The sequence below is a fragment of the Terrapene carolina genome, unplaced genomic scaffold (genome assembly GCF_002925995.2).
Source record: "Terrapene carolina triunguis isolate 2854851 unplaced genomic scaffold, T_m_triunguis-2.0 Scaffold714, whole genome shotgun sequence".
NCBI lineage: Eukaryota > Metazoa > Chordata > Testudines > Emydidae > Terrapene > Terrapene triunguis.
This window is the reverse complement of record NW_020665065.1, coordinates 1,252,296-1,278,861: the sequence shown is the minus strand read 5'-3', so window position 1 is coordinate 1,278,861 and position 26,566 is coordinate 1,252,296. Positions and strand designations below refer to the sequence as shown.

The following is a 26,566-nucleotide window of genomic DNA, read 5'->3' as shown; positions in this document are numbered from 1 at the left end:
GTGACACTCTTCCTATTCGTCAGTACTGAACCAATGCCCCAGTGTCCTTTTTACTCGGGTCAGAAGTGAAACAGAAGTCTTTGACCACTCATGATCATTGAAGTACCACCTGTTGCTTTGGATTTGGGTTCTGAAGCCTTCAGGAACTGCCAGGCAAATCAACCAACTCTATACATCCAGTTTCAGGTAACAAGGTGAAAGTACTTGTGAGACTCCTGGGAAGGCAGGGGACGGGACCCACACTGGAGCACATTCTTAAATACAAAGCCCAGTGTTTGTCCTTGGAATTTGTGTTTACATTTTAAACATCGCTTTGAAAATGTGTTTGAGAAATAAATGTTTAGCCCAGCAGCCAGTCTATCCTAGATAAGGAAACTTGCTAGCAGTGGAGGCAGAGCCTTTGTAGCACGCAAACTGGAGCCAAAACTCTGGCATTTGTGTCCTTAAAAATGTATGAGATCGTGTCAACACATGACCCCGCTGTAACTGAATCTCCATGCCCCAGTCCCCCTAAAGCAGGTAACTGCATCCCTTCCCATCATAAATAAAGATGAGAAACCGTCCCCCCAGCAGTGTTCCATTTTGTGGTGCTGTGTGCTGCTATGCCTCATTAACTCAGAACCTTCTTTATACTCAGGTTGGTATTTATTTCACTTTACCTCAATGGACTGGGATATGTGCATTTTGTTAATTTCAATCTGGGGAAAGCTGCTCCCTGGCACATCTTCATATTCTTCATCATAACGATCAAAGAGGTCAGTGGCATCTATTCCAACACTAATCGTTCCCTGGGGAGAGAAAAGCAAAACAAGTTCCTAGCACTAATATGTTCAATGTATGTAGGCTGAAGGACTACTACTCCTTTATATACGTTTTACAACTTAAAAATATCATTTTTTTTTCCATTTTAAAATGTTTTTCCACCCTTCTGCTGTATGAAAAGGCTCCCACAAACAAAGCAGGAAACTGAGTGATTATGCAGAGAGATGGCAAAGCATTGTCAGAGGCACAAAATAAACAAACTGAACAACAGACTGAAGTATTTACTGTGTTTTTTATAACAACAGCAGATAAAATAAATAAGATGTTACACATAATAGAAGTAGGAAGAACATTTTCAGAGAGAAGAGGGATTTTTATTTCCTCAGAATTGACTGTGTCTCTTCAATTTTGTAAAACCAACCCACTGATTTTGTAATTCATCTTTTCAATGAAACTGAGCTAGAAGTTCACCTCCTCTTCTGAAATATTTGAAACAATCTAAATTTTAGCTGTGTTAGCTGGTTACCACTGATCATATAAGTCACATGCTATTGGTTCTGTTCCCTGATTGGATGAGCTTGATTCTTATAATCAATAGGAATGCTTGAAGAAGGTAGCATTTTAGGATATGCTTAGGAGGTGTTAAACCTTTTCCTCTCTAGGCCACTTAGGCCTGGCCTGAGAATCAGTCCTTTTGGCTGGCTGCTGTTGCATTCATACAAATAATTGTGCCATCCTTGTCTCTCTCACATAGATAGCTGCCTCAGTGGAAAAGGGCTCTGGGAATCTTCTCCTGCTACTATGTCAAGCAGCGTCCCATCTTATGTGAAATATACCACTTCCAATAGACCATCAAGTATATGAGATTAAAATTAACTTTCCAAGTCAATTTGTGAGAGAGAAACTCAATGGTTGGATGTTTACAGAAATCAAAACACAGCAGGAGCATGTGTATGGAAGTAAATTCTTTTTTAAATCTATGCAGATACTCAATTGTTTTGCTGAGTTATCTATACTGGAAATGCATGGAAAATGGCAGTGTGTTTGAAGGGCTCAAGATGGTATGTTTCACCCTTCATCTAGGGGGGTTCTCACAACAAATTTTTGTGGCCTCAGAGTCTGTTGTTGGTGGCTGCTATGACAATTTTTCCTAAAATCCTTAATTAACTTTAGGAAAAACAAATACATATTTACATACATATGTCCAAATGATAGTAATTTATTTATGTAGGGTTTGGTTTTTTTGCAGAATCAATAATAAAAATAATGTTCAGTTGTCTCTATTCTTTACTGGACCTAAACAGAATAGAAACACAAATTAAGGTGCTTTGCATGTTCTTGTCTTTGTTGTTGTTTCTTTTTCTCTCTCTTTTTTTTTTTAAAAGACTTGCTGGCTAGTAAGTCTGCTTCTGTGAAAAGGATATTTGTACGTTTGTTAATATCACTTTTCACAGCAGCAGACTTGTTCCCTAGCTGTGAGGCAGTGAAAGATGATATTAACAAACATACAAATATCACTTCTCACAGCAGACTTACTCAGCCCTGTCAAGCCGGGGACCAAATTAAGCCTTGGATGGGGATGAGAGTAGGGAGGCAGCAGGGGTGATGGGGTGAATGGGTGAGGGGTCTGGGGAGACAGTGGGGGTCAGGGGCGATGAGGGGGGTGGGGAGCCCAAAGCCCTGCAGCCGGGGGATGGAGCTCACCACTGTGTAGCCAAATCCTGCAGCCCGAAGCCCTGCAGTCGGCACCTGCTGTCATGTGGCCACATCCTGCCACCCACCACCCCAGAGCTGAAGCCAGAAGCCTGAGCCCCACCGCCCCCAGGAAGATGGGGAACTCACACCGGCTGTCTGCTCCTCCAGCATTTGTGGCTTCAGAGGGGGCAGGGGAGGAGACGGTGCCCCCCCCCCCCCCCCCCCCAAATTACCACTCAGGAGGCTGTGGGTGCAGGAAAAGCCCCTGGTGGCCGCATTTGAGAAACGCTGATTATGAGTTTGCATTTCAAGACTTAAAAAGGATGGTTCTAATATTTTATCTCTTTTTAAAGCAGCACACGCTATGTTCACAGTGTAATGCAAACTGTTTACATAAACATTTGTGATGAAAAGTGAGAGATGCTATGCGACCGCTCTGAGAACTAAATACTGATGTCTATTGATGGAATGAAAATCCAAGAGTATCAAGAAGAAGGCTATTTTCTGTCACTGTACGTTGTATTTACTGGAAATCAAATCAACTTCTTCTGGGATTTAGAAAAGTTGTGCTAAAATTAAACCCAATGCATGCATTGTAACCTGAGTGAAGGGTTTAAGACAAAACTGAAATTAGCCTACTGATTTCAAGATCTAAGAGAATTCATAATCTATTCCTACTTTTTGAGTGGATCTTCCACACAGCAAAAGAAGAGAAACATTTTAAAAACAGGAAAAACGTGACTGTAAAACCATAAAAATTGCCAGGACAACTCAGGTACAGTACCCAAACCATTTTTAAATCATTTTTTTTAAGCTGACTGGATTTCAAGTTGGTGTCCCTTTAACAACAGTAAATAATAAAATTAAAATTAGCTTTACTTTGTTTACAGTAGCACAAAACATTTGCTCCCAAACTTTACTTGGGAAAGAATCTACTGTTTAGGAATGCGCCTCAGATAAGTCACCTTTGAGTGCATCAGCTTTCCAAAGTCTACACGTGTTTCTCAAGTTTCCAGCCTCTCGTACCCTTGCTGCTCTTTGAAACAATGCCGAAGAGTCGGTGACTAGGGAAGCTCTGCAGCACTGTGCTGCTGCTCCAAACCTCTGGGAAGTGAATAAACCGAATAGCCAAAGGAAGCTAAGCAGAGATTTCAGGCTTAAGTACCAACCACGCTTGACAAAATTCCAGAGAGTGATTGATCAAGTGATATTGTATGCATGCGAGCACTGCTTTCAGCAATATAGAGAACTGTTCTGATGCTTTTCTGCTGCACTTCATCTTTTGCAAATGCACTGTTCATAGCTGCAGAATGGGATGATTTTCCATATCCAATGTCCAACCTCAGCAGAGTGGTTTTGCTACAGCTTGTAACTCACTTTCATATTCTACTAAACATGCTTTTAAAAAAAGGAGTTACCAAACTTCAGCAATGAAGAACTAGTATTTTGTTGAATTGGGATTGTGAATGAAGACAGAAAGCAGCAGCAGCAAAAGTAAAGTGTAAATAAAAAAGACATAAATTGAAGAACGGTGCTTGTGAAATGAGACATTTTACTTGCTCAAACTTCTGTCTGCTATTCAGACTGCTGTGTATTCAAACTCCTGACAGAGTTTAAATCCTGCTTTACTTCCACCTACATTTTTTGAAAATGCACATTTTTCAAGTTGAAGTAGATTTGCACTATAAAGAAAATCTTCTTGTAAAGTAATTCACTCTAGTGTGTTAACATTCTACCACCATGTAAAAAGATCCTACAGCACTGACAGTTCTTATACTGCACCCCACATGTGAAAAACACATCACAGACCGTGAAATCTGGGCTCCACCACGAAATCTGGTCTTCAGTGTACTTTTACCCTATATTACAGCAGGGGTGGCCAGAATTTACCAATGTATATTGCCAAAGAGCCATAGTAATACGTCAGCAGCCCCCCCTCCTCCCAGAGCCAACCAGCCTCTGGCAGCCCCGCCAATCAGCGCCTCCCCCTCCCTCCCCGCACCTCCCGATCAGCTCTTTCCTGGCGTACAGGAGGATGTGTGTGGGGGGGAGCGAGGATACGGCAGGCTCAGGGGAGGGGGTTGGAAGAGGTGGAGTGGGGGCAGGGCCCGTGGCAGAGCAGTGAGCACCCCCCGGCACATTGGAAAGTTGGCGCCTGTAGCTCCAGCCCCGGAGTCGGTGCCTATACAAGGAGCCGCATATTAACTTCTGCTATACAGATTTCACGGGGGAGGCCAGCATTTCTCAAAATGGGGGTCCCAACCCAAAAGGCCGTCACGGGGCGGTTGCAAGGTTATTGTAGGAGGGACTTAGTATTGCCACCCTTACTTCTGTGCTGCCTTCAGAGCTGGCTGGAAAGCGGTGGCTGCTGGCCAGGTGCCCAGCTCTGCAGGCAGCAGCACAGAAGGGCAGCAATCCCATACCAGGCCATCCTTCCTTCTGCGCTGTTGCTGTCACTGGCGCTGCCTTCAGAGCTGGGCTCCCGGCCAGCAGCTGCCACTCTCCAGCTGCCCAGCTCTGAAGGCAGCGCCGCCACCAGCAGCAGTGCAGAAGTAAGGGTGGCAATACCACAACACCCCCTATAATAACCTTGCGACCCCCCCACTGCCCCCTTTTGGGTCAGGACCCCTACAGTTACAACACAGTGAAATGTCAGATTTAAATATCTGAAATCATGAAATTTATTATTTTTAAAATCCTCTGACTGTGAAATTGACCAAAATGGACTGTGAATTTGGTAGCGCCCTACTCATCAGCTACTCTTTACTGGGGAAAATCAAAATTACTCACCTTAGTTTTTTCTCAAAATTTAGGATAAAAATCAGAGAAAACTTATGAACCTTAGTGGTTTCTAAACTTAAAAATGTAATTTTCTCTGGAACAAGATGATCATCTACCAGACATTTTTGAAGAAACCATCAACACCCACACATTTTCATGAACCATTCACTTGATACTTATTGCTTTTTATGGACTCTATTTGCCTTTTCTCTCTCTCCTCCTTTGTCAATTATTATATAGATATTATTTAGCTCTCAATGTCCACTGGCCCACTCCAGTAACATAATAATCATTTATGAGGTCATTTTAAAGAAAAAGTGAATCTATGAACGAAAAAGAAATCTGATGAGGAGCTGCAGTACTTGGGCTTTTTTATAGATACAGTAGAACCTCAGAGTTACGAACACCTCAGGAATGGAGGTTGTTCGTAACTTTGAAATGTTCATAATGCTGAACAGAACGTGATGGTGGTTCTTTCAAAAGTTTACAACTGAACATTGACTTAATACAGCTTTGACACTTTACTATGCAGAAGAAAAATGCTGCTTTTAACCATCTTAATTTAAACGAAACAAGCACACAAACAGTTTCCTTACCATGTCACATCTTTTTTTTTAAACTTTTCCTGCTATTTTTTAAAAATAGTTTGCGTTTAACACAGTACTGTATTGCATTTGCCTTTTTTGGGGGGGTCTCTGCTGCTGCCTGATCGCGTATTTCCAGTTCCAAATGAGGTGTGTGGTTGACTGGTCAGTTCGTAACTCGGAGGTTCTACTGTATCTTTTACCTGTCCTCACCTTTGTCTAATTATGAACTATAAAGACTGATTCCTGACAATTACTCTATTTTTTTTTCTCATTAGTATTATTTTGGACATCAGATTTGTATTTGGGGTTTCTTTTTCTACACCAGTGGTAGTTGTAAAAATACTCACCTTTAACAAAAACAGCAGTATCTAAAGTTTCAAACCAAAAGCAGTCTCACTGCATATAAAGTCTTTGGAAGATTACAAGAAGCCAGGTGCTCCTTATATCATCTTAACGGAGTATTCTGGGGTGGGGAGTTGTCCCTCAGTCAATGTTTTTTGGGGGTTTTTTTTAAGCATATTTCAGCTACTTGCCTTCCGCAAGATGCATTTCACTGGATTATGAGCCAATGTAGTAGATTCCATAAAGAAATTTTCCCTACCACCAAGTAGGTCAAGTTGCTCTCAAACAGCCTATAGATCTCGGTAAGGAAACTGGCTCAAATACAAGAACAGACAAAGCAGCAGATGGTACTGTTAAAAACATTCTCAAAGAATGACAGCTCCCCCTATGCCACCGGATAGGGGAGAGAGAGAGAGGTCGCTGCTACCAACAACTCACCGTCAGCCACCTGTTCAGATAATATAGGAGAAGAGAAAACAACATTCTGAAATGTGGGAGCTGCACATGAGCAGTAAGAATGAACTATGAGCCCTACTACAAAGTTAAATCTGCACACACAGCAGCATGCTGTAAAGTGCAAAAATTCGGTAGGAAAGGGGGTTATTAGCACAGCACCTCAGAGCAGCCTGCATTATGGACTGACCACCTGAGAGTCTCTTTAATAAATATAGGTGTTTTTGAATCTTATGAGCACAAAACAGACTTTAATGACTGTTTTTCTGTTAGAACGTTCCTTGAAAGTCAGCGTTAAAGTATTTTAGAATCTCTCTCTCTTTCCATCTCCCAAAAGATACGTCTCATGCAATGGCGCATCTAACAGAGCCCTCCACAGCCTCGCCTAGATTTGCGGGCTACCACTTGCAAACTGGCTGAAAGTAGAATTAAAAATTAAAGCCCCATATACTGAGTGTTGGAGCCAGCACAATACTCCTCACCATATCCTGGGGCTGAGAACTCAGGACAGAGCTTTGGGAAAGCTGGTTGTAAGCATATTATAGAATACAGGCTACTTTCTAAACCCATTTATAACCATTCCCCCGCTTTCCCTCTTCCTGGGGTCATACTTTGTGGGCAAGTCAAGAACCTTTCACCCACAGTTTAGATGAAACCAGGTACTCCAAACAGTGCTGGAAGCATTTTATAGAGAGAGACTGCAGGGAGGAACTCTTAGAATCAAATTAAGAACATAAAATTGCTCCCAAATGGAAACCTTACCCATCAGGTTTCTAATGGTATTGAATATTTATGGCCAAGTTATAACCCCCAACAACAGGGTTTATGATGAAAACTGTGACATATCCTCCAATATAATGTGGATGACATATTACTACACTGAAAAGATCCATGCTGCTTGCTCCCAGTTAGCCAGGATTAGGTCATCTCAGGATTTAAAAATATAGATACCTAAAATCAGAACCTTTGTCATGACTTGGCAGGACATTCCATCCCGTGCAGCCTCCCTTTTAGATGGGCCCAGCAGGGGGTCATGCGCCTGAGCACTCTCATTTCAGCAAAGCCACAGGAATCGGTTTAATTATACTCAACCCTCCGCTAGTGGAAATCCAGAAAGATGTAGAGAACTGCCCCACTTGGCACTGTCTGTTTGGTGCAGAGAAACACCCTCTAAGTCACGACACCCAATGGAAGTTTTACCTCTTCTCCTGCCTAGAGCGGGTAGAATTAATTTAAATAGATCAATGTCCAAGTTTATACAAGAGAACAAAACCAGCAGGATTAATTTAAATTACCCTGGTCTTCTGAATCCGCTGGGGGTGTTTTTGATGCCTAGTGTTTAATGCACTGAGCTAGAGGAGCATGCAGCTGACTTTCGGCTGATAGAGACCTTATGGATTGACTGAACAGTGCTCAGATGTGCTTCTCACCAACTAATGGGGACAGAGACATCTCCCATCCACTTAATGCCCCTACAGTACAGAATACATTAAAAGCATATAAAGAGGGGATTAAAAATATATCTGTCAAACTCTATGATCCCTCCCCTATGGGGGTGATGGGATTTCACCGGGGTCACACTTGGGATTCCCAGCTATTCTCAAGACCCCATACACACTGTAGCAAGATTGATCTTCGTTCTGCAGCAAGACCCCTGCATTGTGGTACCCTAGCGTAGCTACAATTGGAGGTTTTTAGTGAATTAACTAAGCAAATGAATAATATAGTCAGAACAGTATCCAATTATTTAATTTGATATTAAATTCCATTTTGTATGCTGTCCCATAATTTATAATTTTCAGTATGCTGCAAATTTTTACATTGAAAACAAACAACAGTATTAGACACATTTTTAGGGGGGGGGGGAGGGAATTGAAATTTTAACATCTGACACAGGGACAACAAGGGCTTTTTGGCACCTGAGAAAGTGGAGGAGGCACTTTGGGTCTGCAGGATAAGCCTGTGTGCTGAAGGTCTTGGAGGCTGGAACTCAGGTCCCAGCACCGTCACAGATGACCTCTGTCAACTTGGGCAAGTCATTTGGGGGAGATTTTTCAAAGGCACAAATTCCCATTGCAAATCAATGGGAATTGGACACCTAGCTTCCATTTGGGCCTCTGAAAATCTTCCCCTTTCTCTGTGCCTCATTCTCCTTCTAAAACTGGGATATTGATACTTCCTTTCTCCCACCCTTTGTTGGTCTTGTTTATTTAGATCAGTGGTCCCCAACTTTTTTCGTCTGGCGGGTGCCAGACGATGAGCCATGGAGGACCGTGGCGGCGGACGAGCATTCACCGAAATGCCACCAACAAGCGGCAACGTCAATAGATGTCGCCGCCGAAATGCCGCCGAAAATCGGTGGCATTTCGGTGGCGACACCTCTGGATGACGCTGCTTCTTGGCAGCATTTCAGCAGATGCTCGTCCGCCAGCCAGTACGCGGGCGCACCGCATTGGGGACCCCTGATTTAGACTGTCAAGTCTATGGACAGGAACAGTCTCTTCTTAGGTTTATGTATAGCGCCCAGCGCAATAAGGCTCTTATCTCAGTTTAGGCCACTAGATGCTACCATAACACAAACAAATTAGTGAATTCAATGTTAATTTTGAAATCTAATTATGAAAATGTCAATGTCAACACCCCACAGAGATAAATTGGGCAGGTTACACCTTGCTCGGAGCTATTGTTTCAGGCTGTCTGCAGACTCAAGAGATCATCACTGCTTCTGTTTAGACTCAGTTGATGTTTGAAAGTTTCCTTTACAATCGTAAGGGCTATACATGTTTTGTTTTTTCGTTTATTTCAATGAATGATTGGATTGTACAGCACCATCCTGCAGCAAGGGATGGATTCATACATTCCACAGCCACAGAATCACAGAATACATGAGGTCCTGGTTGCAGTATCTGTTTACACAGTAAACAGGGAAAGATGTCTGAAAGAAAATGCATTTATTTATATCAAAGCTCCTTGGTCTCTAAGGGTATGTTTACACAGCAGCTGGGAGGGCCACGCACATACATACCCAGGGTGTCCAGTGGGTTTGTACTTGGGCAGCTAGCCCGTGCCACCCTCCACGCTGCCATGGCCAGACTGCTGTTTTTAAGCACACGAGCTGAAGCAAAGCTAGCGCATCTGCTCACCCATACAGGGAAGCACCCTTCTAGCTACTGTGTAGACATACCCTAAAAAGGAAGGATGGCAGTTTTTGGAATTCATCTGCAAGGAGCTCTCCTTTATTTTCTCTCCTCTCATATCTTACTATTATTATTTCCTGTAGAAATTACAAATTGTCTAGGGCAGTGCTTTCCAAATCAAAAGATGCCAAGGACCCTGTGCTAAAGCGCTCATAATCTAAAAAGATTTTGTCATGCTTGCTACTGAGGTGTTGCAATGGCTCCTATATATGAAAGCTTTACAATAGCTCTGACTGCAAACAGCATCCACTTATGATATCACAATCATTTTTATGGAAAACAACTGAGATTATAAGCAAAAAATTGTGTCTTCACTGCAGAGTCATACAACAGGCGAAACTCAGTTTAGGAGAAAGCTTTATTCCCACACAAATATCCACCAGTAATGTTCTACTTTTCCTTAGCTGGTATTGCTAATTATTGCAAAGGAAATGGCTTTTCGCATAAGTGTAATGTGCCTATTTTTCACGTTTTTGTTTTAGTGAAATTCCCTCTATATAATTTTTTTTATAAAAAATGTTGTGCTTTTTAATTAAATAATTTTACAAAGAACATGCTTTACAACAATAAAGAAATAATTTCCATAATGAGTCTTCCTGTAAAATGTAATCTGTTCCTGGGAATCACAAAGACTGAACTGGGAAGGCAGCCAGTTCTATGAATAAAGCAAAAAAGAGAGAGTGCATCAGTGATCAGCTAGTCATAGAAGAAAATCAAGAAACAATCAAATAGTGAGGGTAGGAATGTAGTAATCTGGGTGGCAGGCACTGTGTTACAAGGTCAGAGAGATAAACTGGTGACAGAAGCCCTGAAAGACAGAAAATCAAGCACCAAACAGCCCTAAACATAATACTCTATTCCACAAGGAAACAGTGCAAGGTCATTAAAACTGGAGTAATAAAATCAGGGGGCTTTGATTTGGATCAGGATGTGCTCTGCAGCATTTTGAAATGGCTGCAGCATTCAACTATCAGATTTAGGTATATTGATTAAAAGGGAATTAAAATAATCAATACATGAAATTACAATGAACAAATTAACCCAGCTGCAGAATCTATGTCTAAAAAAAGGCAAGAAATATAGATTAAGCATGCAAATAAAAGATCTTGCAAATCTGATTGACACACTGGTCAAACAATGAAGTGTGATCAAAATAAACTCCAGTATCACCTGTATCCTACCAAGCTGATCATCACATTCTTATATAGCCTGGTTGGGAAAACTCCCTTTTCACTACATTTTCCCAATTTTGTTACCCACTGGTGGGGTGGTAGCTTTGGAGGAAGTACTACTGAAGACAAGGCTCCAAGCAGGGTTAGATGGCACAAATGTTACGATGTCACCAACCATGCCATTGCTAACACCGGTGGTAGCAACCAAGAGATATTTTAGATCTAAAAGCTAATGCAGATACAATGTCTTTGGAAGGTCTAATTTAGTGCATGTCTTTTCTGCTGTACCTCTCCTAAGATGGTGGCGCGAGAAGAAATGAGGTACTTTTCCACATCGATATGGACACAGTCACCATGCAATATTCTGTAATTTTCAGCTGTGTGACAGTCAGAGTTTTTTACATATTATTAATGTAGGCCTTTTAGAACTATTTTATTATTTTCTTTTTCTGTAAAATTGCCCATCAAAATTTGTTTTAAGCCAAACTGAAGTGGGCATCTGACTAGTATCTGAGTCAGCTGCTGGCTAATGCACTCAAGAAAAAGCTAAATTTTGATCCCAGTGGAGGCCAAAAAAAAAAATTTAAAAATTAATGGCGAAGGCACTCTGCTTGTGAACCAGATTGTAAGCACAGAGAAGGCTGTGGTATTAATAAGATGCAGTACCACAGAACTGCAAAAGAAGGAGCAGTGAAAACAGAGATGGCTTAATTTTTATTTATTTAGACATGTTAATTATGCCCATTACAAAGACTCTACATAAAAACACAGACCTCTCACTATATCCAGCACAAAATCAGATCTACAAGTACCGACTCAGAGAGGGTTGAGAGTAGTAGAGATTCTTCCCTCTCTTTCTTGCTGCTTTCCCTAGGGAGAACATTCCTGCAAGTTGACCCATGTGAAGAAAAAGGTGGCAGGAGCTGGATGACCCTCAAAGTATCTCCATTCTCAGACACAGGCAAATAAAGAGATTTGCTTTCTCCAAGTGTGAAGTATTTCCTCTCAAATCAAGAAACTGACTTTCCAAACCCCTCAGCACAACTCAAAAAGCAAAAACAAAACTCTACAAGCAAATAACCCAACTTAAAATCTGCCAAACTGCCTACATATGGGTATCGCTCAACGTTTCTGGTTAGAAATGCTTTATTTAGCTGGAACCATTTTATAGAACTAATAAAACGTTAGAAATTTTAAAATAGCTTGCATTCTTATGAAATGATCACAGCTGTGCTACCTAATTCCACAGGAACACTGCCTGAAGAGACATTTTCATAGAATGACAATAAGCAATTGCTGTAAACACCCAGATGGCTAATTTTATCGGAGGACACAGAGGCTCAGGCTTACACTGCAGCTCTACTTTTTATTGCTCACAACTACTGTGAAACACCCAGAAAAAAGTGTCAAATTCCTAAAGTCACCGAGAAGCATTATATGGCAATAACCACCCCCCGCCTGTTCCACGCTCTCCTCAGAATATCCATTTGCATCAAACCACCCTCATTTGCAACAGGGATGTTTCCAATTCCTTTAGTTTTATCCATTTTCTGGTTGGAATGCCATTGGTAAGAGATCATTAAGGTTGGGTTAAAGGAGCCAACTGGCCTGTTTCTGATCGCTGGCTGTTACTCTTGTTCTTTTGCACAGTTTGTTTTGATTGCTGTGTCCCCTTCATCTCAGCTCCCACTCAGAGTAGATCTTTGGTCCCAACATTCATGGCAGAACAAATGCAGTTGCCGCCAGGCTCCTCTGAAGCCACACTGAGCTTCACTAATCTGCCTCCTGATTGTCCCATATTTCAGGTTGAGGCTGGAGAGAGAAGATTGAGGTAACAGAGATATCTGCTTTCCAGAAGAGCATCTCAAGTTCACCAGGGATTCAAAGCCAAAACAATGGTTTAAAATGAGATATTTCCAGTGTTTTTTAATACAGAAGTTCTGATTTTATTAAGACCATGAAGGGAAGACTTCTTCCATTTTACCCTTTGTGTATTAGCAGAAAAGCTCCAGTAGAGACCAACGCATATGCAAGAAGAAAAAAGATTTCTTCTGAAGGCAGGAAGGAGCGGAAGAGAAGAACAGGAAAGTGAGCCGGTGGCACAGAAACACATTGCTCAGTGGACTGACAATAATTTGCAGACTCCTGTATATTGGATACCATTTTTTATGATTAATTTTTATTTGATTTTCCAGTGATAACATAGGTGGCACAGAGAAAAACTGCCACAAAAGAAAAAATTAAATTACATACTGTAAAACTGTTTTTGTCCCATGGGAATTAGCAGAGCATAAACTGCTATTCAACAACATGAGATACGCCGACAGATAAATCTTAGTCTTCATAGAACAATCGGTGTTTAGTTGTCCCTATACTGCAGAGGAAAAAGGAGAGAAAGCTACAGCCAGGGAGCTGAAGAAGGAATGGAAGCTGCAATATCATTTCAGTTAAAGCCTCAAAGACAGAGTTTAGCTCGAATGTCCTTTCTGAGCGACAGGCAAGACACACATATTTATCATTGGGTCAGACTTATCAGATCAGGGTAGGTGGAGTGGGAGGCTACACTGTCTGTTGAACTACACAAGACCAGGCCCCGGGTAGCCAATTCTAATCCATGGATTAGAGAAAGAGAAATGTAAAATCAAACCAAGTTCTCTCTACACACGCCTATATTAAGAGAGAGGAAATGACACCACAAAAAGTGACAGGCACCTAGACTCACCTCACACCCTGTCACTGCTCTCACTCCCCTCCCTCTCGTTCATAAAATGTTACAGAAAGATCTATAAAGGTGAAAATCTTTGTGCTCTTCTTTTTTAAAATCAGACCCATGCAAGTCTTTCAATACTCTCTTTGCTGGTGAATTATATCTAAATTACATGATCTCCACTCTAATTACGCAATAAGTCAGAGAGAGACCAGACAATAAAGGACAGTTACCGAGCACTTTATTGGTGGTATAAATATTTTCTTCTGTTTTTAAAGATTTAAAGAAATAAAACTTTTAATAAAATGTTCTGTTTGTTCTGCCTCTTTGGCCAGTAACGGTGAGCACCAGGTGTCCAGACACTGAAGCCAGCATTTGTTCTGCTGGCTGTCGTTAAGAGGGATGAGTGTGAGCCACATTGTGTACCCATAAGAAGAGGAGAACATTAGGGAAGGAACTCTGGATAATTTTAGTATTATGACAGGTGCGGAATTGTGAAGAAAAGTAAAGTTTTGGTGCAGAAGAAGAGTTGTGTATTGTAGTGTAATTAATTCACCAGACTCATAATAGAACGAAGTGGCAAGGAAAATAACAGTGCAAAACATTAAACATGTTGAAAATAAAGTATCAAGTGCAGAAAAAAAACAAAAAACAGTATTGCATTTTACAGTAACTCCTCACTTAGATATTCACTGGATTATTTCCATGCATTAAACAGTATCTACACAGTTGTTCCTGATTTATTCCAGCATAAGAGTGCTTTGCTCCTGTTTAGTTTAACCCACTCTGTTTCCTATTTTGAAATAAGGATGTCTACACATGGAGTTGGTCTGAAACACCTATTGTGTTTTAAATTCACACACTACCTTAATTCGCATTAATTGTCAAGTATAGGAAACTTTTAAAGGGATACTACTCTGATGGGGCCCAAAACATTACCCACATCCATCTTAAAAAGTGTATTTTCATATCCCTGGTAATATAAACACTATCATTTCTCCAAGACAATGGTTGCACCAGTGTAGAATCTCGGCTGATGAGCTGGATGGCCCAAGAAGCAAGTTAAATCACAGTGCATTGGGACTACATTGGGATGAGGGGAGGGACAGCTCAGTGGTTTGAGCATTGGCCTGCTAAACCCAGGGTTGTGAGTTCAAACCTTGAGGGGGCCATTTAGGGTTCTGGGCCAAAAATCTGTCTGGGGGCTTTGAGCAGGGGGTTGGACTAGATGACCTCCTGAGGTCCCGTCCAACCCTGATATTCTATGCTACATGCACTAACATGGTGATGTTGGCACTGCAGCAGTCTTCTTGTTACACTACGAGCTACCAAGAACACAAAACCTGCACTTCAGTGTTTCTTAATGCAGAGTTTGTCAATTGCGAACCCCAAGCTAGCTTGTCCAGTGCTGCAGCTTGAAGACAGCTAAGTTTCTCTCAATTAAAGGGGCATTTATAACTAAAGTGGAAGTTATTTTCTCATTCAGGGATTTCTATCAAGTTGGAGAAATTCTCTCTCTCTCAATAAAGGAGTTTGAAACGTGTGCCTGGGGGCAGCAGGATAGAGGGGGTGAAATCTAAGGCTTACCATCATGATTACATCCCAAGCCTCACAGAACTTGATTTCCAGCCTCGGTTTCAAACAGAGGCACATAGGGATTTCTGCTATTTTATGCAAACTAGTTTAAAAGCCAAAAACTGAGTAATGTTTGGGAAACCTCAAGCATAAATTAGGCTAATGCAGCTCCAAGAGACTGAACTTCTGGGTATTGTGTTACTTTACTGCATAACAAGTGGATGCCATGTGGTTCAGGAAGCTTTTAAACAGCAATAGCTGGTAATCTCTGCTATGCTCCTCAGCCTTGTCTTGCCAAGAGTGACTAGATATCAAGCCAATAACCCATCAGGGCCATCAGCATCCTGAACTACTAGAATGTCCTCCTACCCTCAGCAGTGAGAGGAGAAAAAGCAGTGGATGGCCACCACGTTTGACTTCAACTTCCCCACAACACACACACAAAATGTTGCCATGAAAACATTGTTACCAACACCAGACTTTATATCCTTGACTGTATTTAAATAACTAAGCTTCAGCTATGATGGGGGTCATTTAGGTACCAGTTTATTGCAGCTCAAGCAGACCCAGAGCTAGGAACAATGCACTGAATAGCAGCTGTTGTAGTAAGAGTATGATAAAGTTATCTCAAAATGGACATTAACTGTGCTATTGGCAAGATCCCCAAAATATTCAGGTTTATCATAGAATCACAGGACTGGAAGGGACCTCGAGAGGTCATCTAGTCCAGTCCCCTGCACTCATGGCAGGACTAAGTATTATCTAGACCAGTGGTTCTCAAACTTTAGCTACCTGAGAACTCCCATTTTTATTTTAAAAATTTTGGGGACCCCCAAGGCCCCCCGCTCAGCCCTTGCCCCACCCCCTTCCCCAGCCCTTCACTGAGGCGACCCCCCTGCCCTGCTCCTTCTCCAAGGCCCCATCCCCGCTCACTCCATCATCCCCTCCCTCCCCCGCCCTCACTCACTTTCACCGGGCTGGGGCATGGGTTTGGGGTACAGGAGGTGGTGCAGGCTCTGGGAGGGAGTTTGGGTGTGGGAGGGGCTGAGGGGTGCACGCTCTGGGAGGTGGTTTGGGTGCGGGGGGGCAGGCTCTGGGCTGGGGCAGGGGGTGAGGGGTGCGGTGCTTCCCTCGGGCGGCTCCTGAAGCGACTGGCACATCCCTCTGGCAGCGGCTCCTAGGTGGGGGGAGGCAGGAAGTCTCCGCATGCTGCCCCTGCCACAGGCACCGCCCCCGCCGCTCCCATTGGCCGCAGTTCCCGGCCAATGGGAGCTGCGGGGGCAGCGCTCAGGGCGGAAGCAGCACGTGGAGACCCTCTGGCCTCCCTGGTGCAGCAGGGATATGTTTGCTGCTTCCGGGAGGGGCGCGGAGCCAGGGCAAGTAGGAAGCCTGTTCCCCGGCGTACTGGGAGGGAGGGGGAGGAGTTGAGGGAGGCAGAGAGGGGGAGGAGTTTCTCAGCAGGGCCTGCGGACCCCCTGGAGTACCCTCGGGTACTCCCGTTTGAGAAACGCTGATCTAGACCCTCCCTGACAGGTGTTTGTCTAACCTGCTCTTAAAAATCTTCCAAGGATGGAGAGATTCCACAACCTCCCTAGGCAATTTATTCCAGTGCTTAACCACCCTGACAGTTAGGAAGTTCTTCCTAATGTCCAACCTAAACCTCCCTTGCTGCAATTTAAGCCCATTGCTTCTTGTCCTATCCTCAGAGGTTAAGAAGAACAATTTTTCTCCCTCCTCCTTGTAACGACCTTTTATGTACTTGAAAATTGTTATGTCCTCTCTCAGTCTTCTCTTTTCCAGACTAAACAAACCCAGTTTTTTCAATCTTCCCTCATAGGTCATGTTTTCTAGACCTTTAATCATTTTTGTTGTTCTTCTCTGGACTTTCTCCAATTTGTCCACATATTTCCTAAAATGTGCCACCCAGAACAGGACACAATACTCCAGTTGAGGCCTAATCAGCGCGGAGTAGAGCGAAAGAATTACTTCTCATGTCTTGCTTACAACACTCCTGCTAATACATCCCAGAATGATGTTCACTTGTTTTGCAACAGTGCTATACTGTTGATTCATATTTAGCTTATGATCCACTATGACCCCCAGATCCCTTTCCACATTATTTCCTCCTAGGCATTCATTTCCCATTTTGTATGTGTGCAACTGATTGTTCCTTCCTAAGTGGAGTACTTTGCATTTGTCCCTATTTACTTCAGACCATTTCTCCAGTTTGTCCAGATCATTTTGAATTATAATCCTATCCTCCTAAACACTTGCAACCCCTCCTGGCTTGGTATCATCTACAAATTTTGTAAGTGTACTCTCTATGCCATTAACTAAATCATCGATGAAGATATTGAACAGAACCGGACCCAGAACTAATCCCTGTGGGACCCCACTCGTTATGCTCTTCCAGCATGACTGTGCACCACTGGTAACTACTCTCTGGGAACGGTTTTCCAACCAGTTATGCACTCACCTTATAGTAGCTCCATCTAGGTTGCATTTCCCTAGTTTGTTTATGAGAAGGTCATGCGAGACAGTATCAAAAGCTTTACTAAAGTCAAAATACACCACATCTACCGCTTCCCCCCATCAAAGAAAGCTATCAGGTTGGTTTGACACAATTTGTTCTTGACAAATCCATGCTGACTGTTACTTATCACCTTATTTTGCTCTCTAAACTCCAACTGGAAGATTTCTGCTACGCAATTGATTTGTCAGTTGTCGTTCTTTCATTCCGTTTCAAAGATGTATTTGAGTGTATCTCAGCACACCTGTGACAGGGGAAACCTGTCACAGAACTGTAGGGAGTTTCATTTTATTTGGAATATTTGCATAGGACTCAGAAGTTCCTGTGTTTGGAATGTTTTCTCAGGGTTCCGAGAAAGATATTTACTTCAACACGTATCTCACCAATGAAAGCACAATGAATTCTCCATAGAAGAGAACTTTTTAAAACAATTCACTTTACTACAAGCCACATGCTAAACGCTTTTTTCCCTGCATTTCCCTTATATATTGCAGCATTAGAAAAGGGTGGGAAAAACCCCAATAAATGTGGTTAGCTAAGACCCTGTTAATTTCAGATCACTCCTCTAGCCATAAAACCCCTCATTATGTCTAACAGTTTTAGGCTTCATTCTTGAGAACAGATGTGTTTTCTACTTTACCTTGGGATTAGTTCGCTGCTGAAGTCTCCTTTCTTCCCTCTCTCTCTGCAAACGCTCAAATTCTTCTCTAATTTCAGCTGGAGTTCTCCTCCTCTCCACAACCTGTGCACAAAGGAATTAAGAAACAAAGGTTAACAGGCAATAGAACATCCAGCCAACAATCAGACAATTTAATCACTGATGAAATTTAGAAAACTCTATGCTTTTCACTTCCTTTTTAGATAAGATCCCCTTTCATGTTACAACATGATTTTTTTTTTCTGTAATCCATTGCTAAATCAAGCCACTGTGTTTTTATTCAAGCACCTATTCCTGGCCCAAAGTACTTTTTACACTTACAATTAAAAATATAAAACACAAATAACAAAAATCTCTCTCTATATACACACATGTATGTATTTCAGATATCTGAGAAGCAAGGTGGCTGAGGTAATATATTTTATTGGACTATCTTCTGTAGCGAAAGAGAGAAGCTTTTGAGCTTACACTGAGCTCTTCTACAGGTGTGGGAAAGGTACTCAGAGTGTCACAGGTTTCAGAGGGGTAGCCGCGTTAGTCTGTATCAGCAAAAAGAACGAGGAGTCCTTGTGGCACCTTAGAGACTAACACATTTATTTGGGCATAAGCTTTCGTGGGCTAAAACTCACTTCATCAGATGGGGTTTTAGCCCACAAAAGCTTATGCCCAAATAAATTTGTTAGTCTCTAAGGCCTGGTCTACACTACGAGTTTAGGTCGAATTTAGCAGCGTTAAACCGAATTAACCCTGCACCCATCCACACAACGAAGCCATTTACTTCGACATAAAGGGCTCTTAAAATCGATTTCTGTACTCCTCCCCAACGAGGGAAGTAGCGCCAAAATCGATATTGCCATTTCGAATTAGGGTTAGTGTGGCCGCAATTCGATGGTATTGGCCTCCGGGAGCTATCCCATAGTGCACCATTGTGACCGCTCTGGACAGCAATCTGAACTCAGATGCACTGGCCAAGTAGACGGGAAAAGCCCTGCGAACTTTTGAATTTCATTTCCTGTTTGCCCAGCGTGGAGAGCACAGGTGACCACACAGAGCTCATCAGCACAGGTAACCATGCAGTCCAAGAATTGAAAAAGAGCACCAGCATGGACTGTACAGGAGGTACTGGATCTGATCGCTATATGGGGAGAGGATTCCGTGCTAGCAGAACTACGTTCCAAAAGATGTAATGCCAAAACCTTTGAAAAAAATCTCCAAGGGCATGATGGAGAGAGGCCACAATAGGGAATCATATCAGTTCCACGTGAAAGTTAAGGAGCTCAGACAAGCCTACCAGAAAACCAAAGAAGCAAACGGAAGGTCCGGGGCAGAGCCGCAGGCATGCCGCTTCTACGCTGAGCTGCATGCAATTCTAGGGGGAGTCGCCACCACTACACCACCTCTGATCATGGATTCCGAGGAGGGGGTAATCTCAGCCATGCCTGAGGATTCTGCGGACAGGGAAGATGAGGAGGAGGAGGACGACGAGCTTGCGGAGAGCACACAGCACTCCATTCTTCCCAACAGCCAGGATCTTTTTCTCAGCCTGACTGAAGTACCCTCCCAACCCTCCCAAGGCATTATCCCAGACCATGAAGCCATGGAAGGGACCTCTGGTGAGTGTACCTTTGTAAATATAAAACATGGTTTAAAAGCAAGCGTTTTTTAATGATTAATTTGCCCTGAGGACTTGGGATGCATTTGCGGCCAGTACAGCTACTGGAAAAGTCTGTTAACGTGTCTGGGGATGGAGCGGAAATCCTCCAGGGACATCTCCATGAAGCTCTCCTGGAGGTACTCCAAAAGCCTTTGCAGAAGGTTTCTGGGCAGTGCAGCCTTATTCCGTCCTCCATGGCAGGACACTTGACCACACCATGCTAGTAGCAAGTAATCTGGTATCATTGCATGACAAAGCCTGGCAGCGTATGGTCCCGGTGTTTGCTGGCATTCAAGCAACATCCGTTCTTTATCTCGCTGTGTTATCCTCAGGAGAGTGATATCGCTCATGGTCACCTGATTGAAATATGGGAATTTAATTAAGGGGACAGAGGTGGCAGTTCCTACTGGGCTGTTTGCCTGTGGCTGAAAAGAAATCCTTCCCTGCAGTTAGCCAAGCTAACACAAGGGTGTGTGTGGGGGGGGAGGGGGTATTGGCACTGAGCTTTTTGCATTTGGTTAGCAGGGATCTTCCCTGATACCAGCCACGTGGTGGTGGGGGGGATAAAGCGATCATCCCAGAGAATTGGAAGGGGGGGCGGGGGATTAGTTTGGTTTCTGCTGCTGCGCGTTAACAGGAAAATCGCAGCACTCAACGGGCTTTGCTTGGTATGTGGGAAAGGAGGGCGCTGCTTTTAGGAAGGCTGCAGAAGCTGAAAGACAATGGCTTACCATGGCTGCATGCAAGCCGAATTCTGTTGCCCGGACCTGCGTCTGTGATCTCTAACACCAAAGCCGCAGGCACTCAATATTAAGATGCAAAATGCGACCTTGTACCGAAATCACATGTGCTATGTAATATGAATAGTGTTTTTCACCGTGAAAGAGTATAAGCATTGTTCTGTAAAATGTATCTTTTTAAATACTTCTCTCCCTTTTTTCCCTCCCACAGCTGTAAATTTTTCAAGCCTCCCTCCTCCGTCCCGAAGACTATATCAGATAAGGCAGCGAAAAAAAACGCATGCAAGACGAAATGTTCTCGGAAATCATGCAATTGACCCGCAATGAAAGAGCTTCTCTGAATGAATGGAAGGACACGGTATCAAAGTACAGGAAAGATGACAGTGAACGTGAGGACAGAAGGGACCAATGTGAGGTGAGGAGAGGAGAGACGCTCGAGATGAGAGGTGGTGGCAGGAAGATCAGAGGAGGCAGGATGCAATGCTGGGGCTACTGCGGGATCAAACGGACATGCTCCGGCGTCTGGTGGAGCTTCAGGAACGGCAGCAGGATCACAGAGTGCTGCTGCAGCCCCTGTATAACCACCCTCCGACTTCACCATGTTCCATAGCCTCCTCACCCAGACATGTAAGAATGCGGGGGGGAGGGGAAGAGGGGAAGGCTCCGTGCACCTGCCCACTCCACCCCAGTGGAGAGCCCAAGCAAAAGGCTGTCATTATTTTGAACTTTTGAAGTGGTCTTTTCCTTCCCTCCTATCCTCCTCCCAAACCCCACCTGGGCTACCTTGTCAGTTCTTTCCCTCTTTTTATAATCAATTAATAAAGAATACATGATTTTTAAACGATAGTGACTTTATTTCCTTTGAAAGCAAGCTGTGATCGAAGGGGGAGGGTGGGTTGCTTACAGGGAATGAGTCAATCAAGGGGGTGGGTTTTCATCAAGGAGAAACAAACAGAACTTTCACACCGTAGCCTGGCCAGTCATGAAACTGGTTTTCAAAGCTTCTCTGATGCGCAGCACTTCCTGGTGTGCTCGTCTAATCGCCCTGGTGTCTGGCTGTGCGTAATCAGCGGCCAGGCGATTTGCCTCAGCCTCCCACCCCACCATAAAGGTTTCCCCCTTACTCTCACAGAGATTGTGGAGCACACAGCAAGCAGCAATAACAATGGGAATATTGGTTTGGCTGAGGTCTGAGAGAGTCAGTAACGTGCGCCAGCGACCCTTTAAACGTCCAAATGTCAATGAAGCCAATCTCCCACCCTTCACCCAAAACAGAGATTGTGGATGGTGTAACAGTATAATTCCTGTGGCCACCCAGCCTCTAGTTACCTGGGATGCCACTACCTGAGTTGGATGCACTGTGTTAAGCTGGGCTTTGAAAAACGGATGGGAAACCCACCAGGCAACGATCAGCCTTTTCAAGCCGAACTTTGTGGAGAAGGTCCCTAGGGTCCCTTGCATATGAATCTGAGGCATTAGATGTTAGATATCAGCTTCGAAAACTGCTGGTAGTAAAGTCTTAAACAAACATGAGGTATGGGAAGGACTTGCACGATGCTGACTTTAAAACCACTTTACAGAAACCTGGGGATTAAATCTGTCTTTCAGAACTATGTAGAAGACACATTTGGCAGGTAATATGCTTTGCCAAGGCCAAAAGGGTGAGATTTGTTGTGGAGAATCCCAGCTGCTTAACCTTTGCAAGTTTGAATTAAAAACTCTTAAGTTACTTTTCTCTGACTTTCTTTATGACGTAAGGAAGAGGAAAAGGTTCCATAGGTGTCAGTTCACTCAATTTCTAGTCGTCAGATTATAAAATGAGTTAAAATTCAGGACACATCCTGCAGGGCGGCTAACGGTCAAGTTTCCAGTGCTTGGCCTGTCTAGTTCTAATGAGACTCAAAAGGTCTGTTTCATTCTTTTATATTCAACCTGGCACTTCATTTGGATTCTCAAGAGCCACCTAAGTACGTCTACTTCAGCTACGCTATTCACGTATTCAGCTACGCTATTCATTCTTTTATATTCAACCTGGCACTTCATTTGGGTTCTCAAGAGCCACCTATAGTCACCTATATCCACTACTGTTTATATTTACATACCAGTCACCACAGAGCCCATACACAATGATGAACAGTGGAATAAAACTAAGTCACTTAGGGCTTGTCTACACTACTTGCTGGATCGGCGGGCAGCAACTGATCCAGCGGGGGTCGATTTATCGCATCTAGTATAGGTGCGATAAATCGACCGCTGAGCGCTCTCCTGTCCACTCCGGTACTTCACCAGAACGAGAAGCGCAAGCGGAGTCGAAGGGAGAGCGTCAGCTGTCGACTTACCGCAGTGAAGACACTGCGGTAAGTAGATCTAAGTACGTCTACTTCAGCTACACTATTCACGTAGCTAAAGTTGCGTATCTTAGATCGACCCCACGTGGTAGTTTAGACAAGCCCATATTTGTAATTGGGATACTGCAAATTAATAGCCTTAGTCTCTACACATCCACAGTCTAGGATATGCACGTAGAAAGCTGTACAGACCCAGAAAGAATTTAGCAATGGAAATCTAAAATACTGGCTGTGATCTTCCATATAATCAGTATTGCAATTTAGGCTTTCACTATATATATGTATTAAATATAAGAACTTATATTAATATAACATAAGGTTGCATTTTTAAACATTAAAGTTCTACACATATCATACCCCATTTTGCCTCGAATATATCCATGAAAACCCTTTTAAAGTCTATAACGGCTGGGTGTGAAACACTCTTTATTTGTGTTCATCACTATTCACCATTTGTGGGTGAACTTTAACTTATGTAATTTAAGTCTCTGACTGCCAGATTCTGGGACTGGATGACAGGGGAAAGGAAACTCACCCTATTCTATTCACTTCCTTGGAAGAATCTGGCACTGGCCATTGTCGGAAGACAGGATGCAGGGCTAGATGGACCCTTGGTCCGACCCAGTATGGCCATTCTTATGTATGCCCTGACTTTTCAATGTTTAAAATTGCTACCTTGATGAAAAAAATAGTGTTTAATTCAATCAATCTATAACTATTTAATTTGCCTTTTTCCTTTGCAAATTAGCATGAATACAAGGACTCTGGGTGGACTTCCTACTGAAAGGTTCAGTTTACAAAGTGTATCCCCACCATACATCAGAAGGCTAAAAGTCAAAGGAAAAAATGCAAAACAGCAGTGCTAAAAACGGGTATCTTCTCAATCCAGGCAACTGTGTTTAGGGAAAGCATGTGCCAGTTTCTCCAAATTGCCTATATTTCTGCCGCTAGTTGCCTACAATATGCTTTGAGACCTTCAGAGACAGGAGGACACAGTTTGGGAATAGGGACCTCAAATATGTACCGAAAACCAGCTACTGGGTCTGAGCCTACAGATTCAAGAGGATTGTTATTTTCTACCTAAACATTTATAACACACCTGGTTCTGTGGTTTCTAGGCATTTTATGCAAATTGAGAAAAGCTTTAAATCTGTTCACAGTAGAATCCTCATATCCTCCCCATCTTTTTTAAAAATGCACTTGGAGGTGGGGGTTTTCTTCCCTTGTTTCTCATTCCTCTTCTCTCTTGTACAGGTTTGTTGTGGCCACAGCTCTCTCTAGCAGCAGATATACATGCATACCCCAAACACAACACACAGATAACCACAGAGGTGGACTGCATCATGCACATCAGCAACAATACAACACACTCAAGTGATGGGGTTATACATACACAAAGTAGCAAGGTAAGCCTCCCATTGCCTTGGGTGTGCTATGAGTCACCAAGTGGATGGCAGAACGTCTCCATCACATGAGAAACATTCACAGGATATCACATCCACACACCCCACCTGACAATCTATTATGCTTCTAAACTGGTTGTTTTATTATTTTGGTTAGTAAATTCCAACTGGCATGTTCAGGAGGTCCCAATATATCCAAGTTCAGAACCCACTCAGATTGCCCTGCAAATCTCAGACATTAAATAAAGGCACAAGTTACATGTGGTGTCCACCTCCCCTCACACATACTTAGAGACTCTACATAAACATATGCCTCATACAGCAAATACACAGAATATAGACTCCTTCTGTACAGAAAGAAAACGCAGGGTAGAAAAGTTTAACAGTACTTAGAACATTGGCAGCTGTTCAAAGGTAATGCTACTTCCTCCCTGGAGAGAAAGCTATTACTCAGGTGGGACAGGACTTATATCAAACAATTCATCCAGCTGCAGGAATTCTTTGAAGGCTGCTGATGCTTGCTCTATAAAATAAGCTCCATTTCAGATGGATTTTTCTTTACAGTATAAGTAATGGGTTCATTTTATCTACTGCATATTAGTCTTGATACAGCTCACAGTTAATACCTAGTGTATACTATACACTAAAGGTGGCTTTATCTTTCAGTGCAGACATTGTCACATGGTATATTATTAATATGAAATACTAAGATCAGACCCTGATATATGAGAATTTGACTGGTCCACTCAGCTTTTTGCCACAAATTTGGTTAAATAAATATTCATTTAAAAGGTTTTAGGAACATGTTTCATTTGTGACATGCTCCCTATTTGAACTGATTGTGGGGTGTATTTTTTTTATGATGGGATTACATCATCATGTTGCACAAAGTCATGTGACATTTTGCCAGGAATATATTGTCCCCACAGAAGAGGGAACAGGGACAATACCTGGTCCCTAGTGAACAGGGAATTAATGCTCACACCTTGCACAGGTGCTCAGAGAAAGGTCTACAAGCATGGCTGCCTGGGAGACAGAGAGAGAGGGCTCCTGGCCAGAAGTCAGAGCAATGCATGGAGCCCCATTCAAGAAGTGCTGTTTATTTTCTACTACTTTATTTTCTTGCTGTAAACAACACTGTCTAACCCTCAAGAATGAATTGTGTGGAAGTGACCTCCCTGCCATAGATGGGATTTCTTTTTGGTTGCTAAACTATTTAATCAGTTTAAACTGTATTTTGCACTTAGTTTGAAATTAAAAACTTGGGGCCAGATCACTCCCTATTGAGGAAAAACAACATGAGTGACAGGAAACTCCATGATGTTTCCTTGGCTGGCACCTGTGGCATCCTAAGACCTCAGGTGATGGATGAGGAAACCCCATGCATGTTATGGGCTGCTCTGGATATACTGAATAAGGAACAATGGACTTACATTATGAGTCAGGCTAACTACCTGTCCACGTAAAAAAGTTAGTTATGAAAACAACTCAGATACAAGCGTCTGTTTCAGTTAGCTAGCCTGAAGGAGATAATGCCATTAGGAATCACTGAATTGACAACAAATGAGTTTAAATGGAGGTATGAAGGTGGTGGACCAAACCCGTGAGGGAATTCATCACCTGAAACAAGAGATCCTAACAGCTAAAACCAAAACTAAAATCGGTTGTAATATGAGAACCATGTGGGACAGTAGGAAACTGAGTCAAGTAGTCAGAGAAATGACTGTTTGATATTAGTATTCTTGGAGTAAGTGAAATGAGTGGACGCGAAAGACTCCATTCAGACAGTATCACGGTACTCTACTCCGGAACGCGAGATGGGAACCACAATAAAGTTATATAATGTCACTGTGATAGCCACAAAGTTATATGCTTCTGAAACTTGGCAAATGCTAGAAGCCCACAACAGGAAACTTGACGCATTCCATCAGAGATGTCCGCGGAGAATACTTGGTGTCTCCT

At 42.9% G+C, this 26,566-nt stretch overlaps 1 protein-coding gene across 1 annotated transcript in view; it reads right to left on the bottom strand.

The window, feature by feature from the left end:
* The window catches only part of DNAJC11 (DnaJ heat shock protein family (Hsp40) member C11), a 73,912-nt gene that overhangs the window by 27,548 nt on the left and 19,798 nt on the right, over positions 1-26,566 (bottom strand). Inside the window, exons 4-5 of the mRNA XM_024207895.2 lie at positions 18,442-18,543; positions 660-788 (exon numbers count right to left, since the gene is read on the bottom strand). Coding sequence (XP_024063663.2) covers positions 660-788; positions 18,442-18,543 — 231 coding nt within the window. The remainder of the gene's footprint in view (positions 1-659; positions 789-18,441; positions 18,544-26,566) is intronic.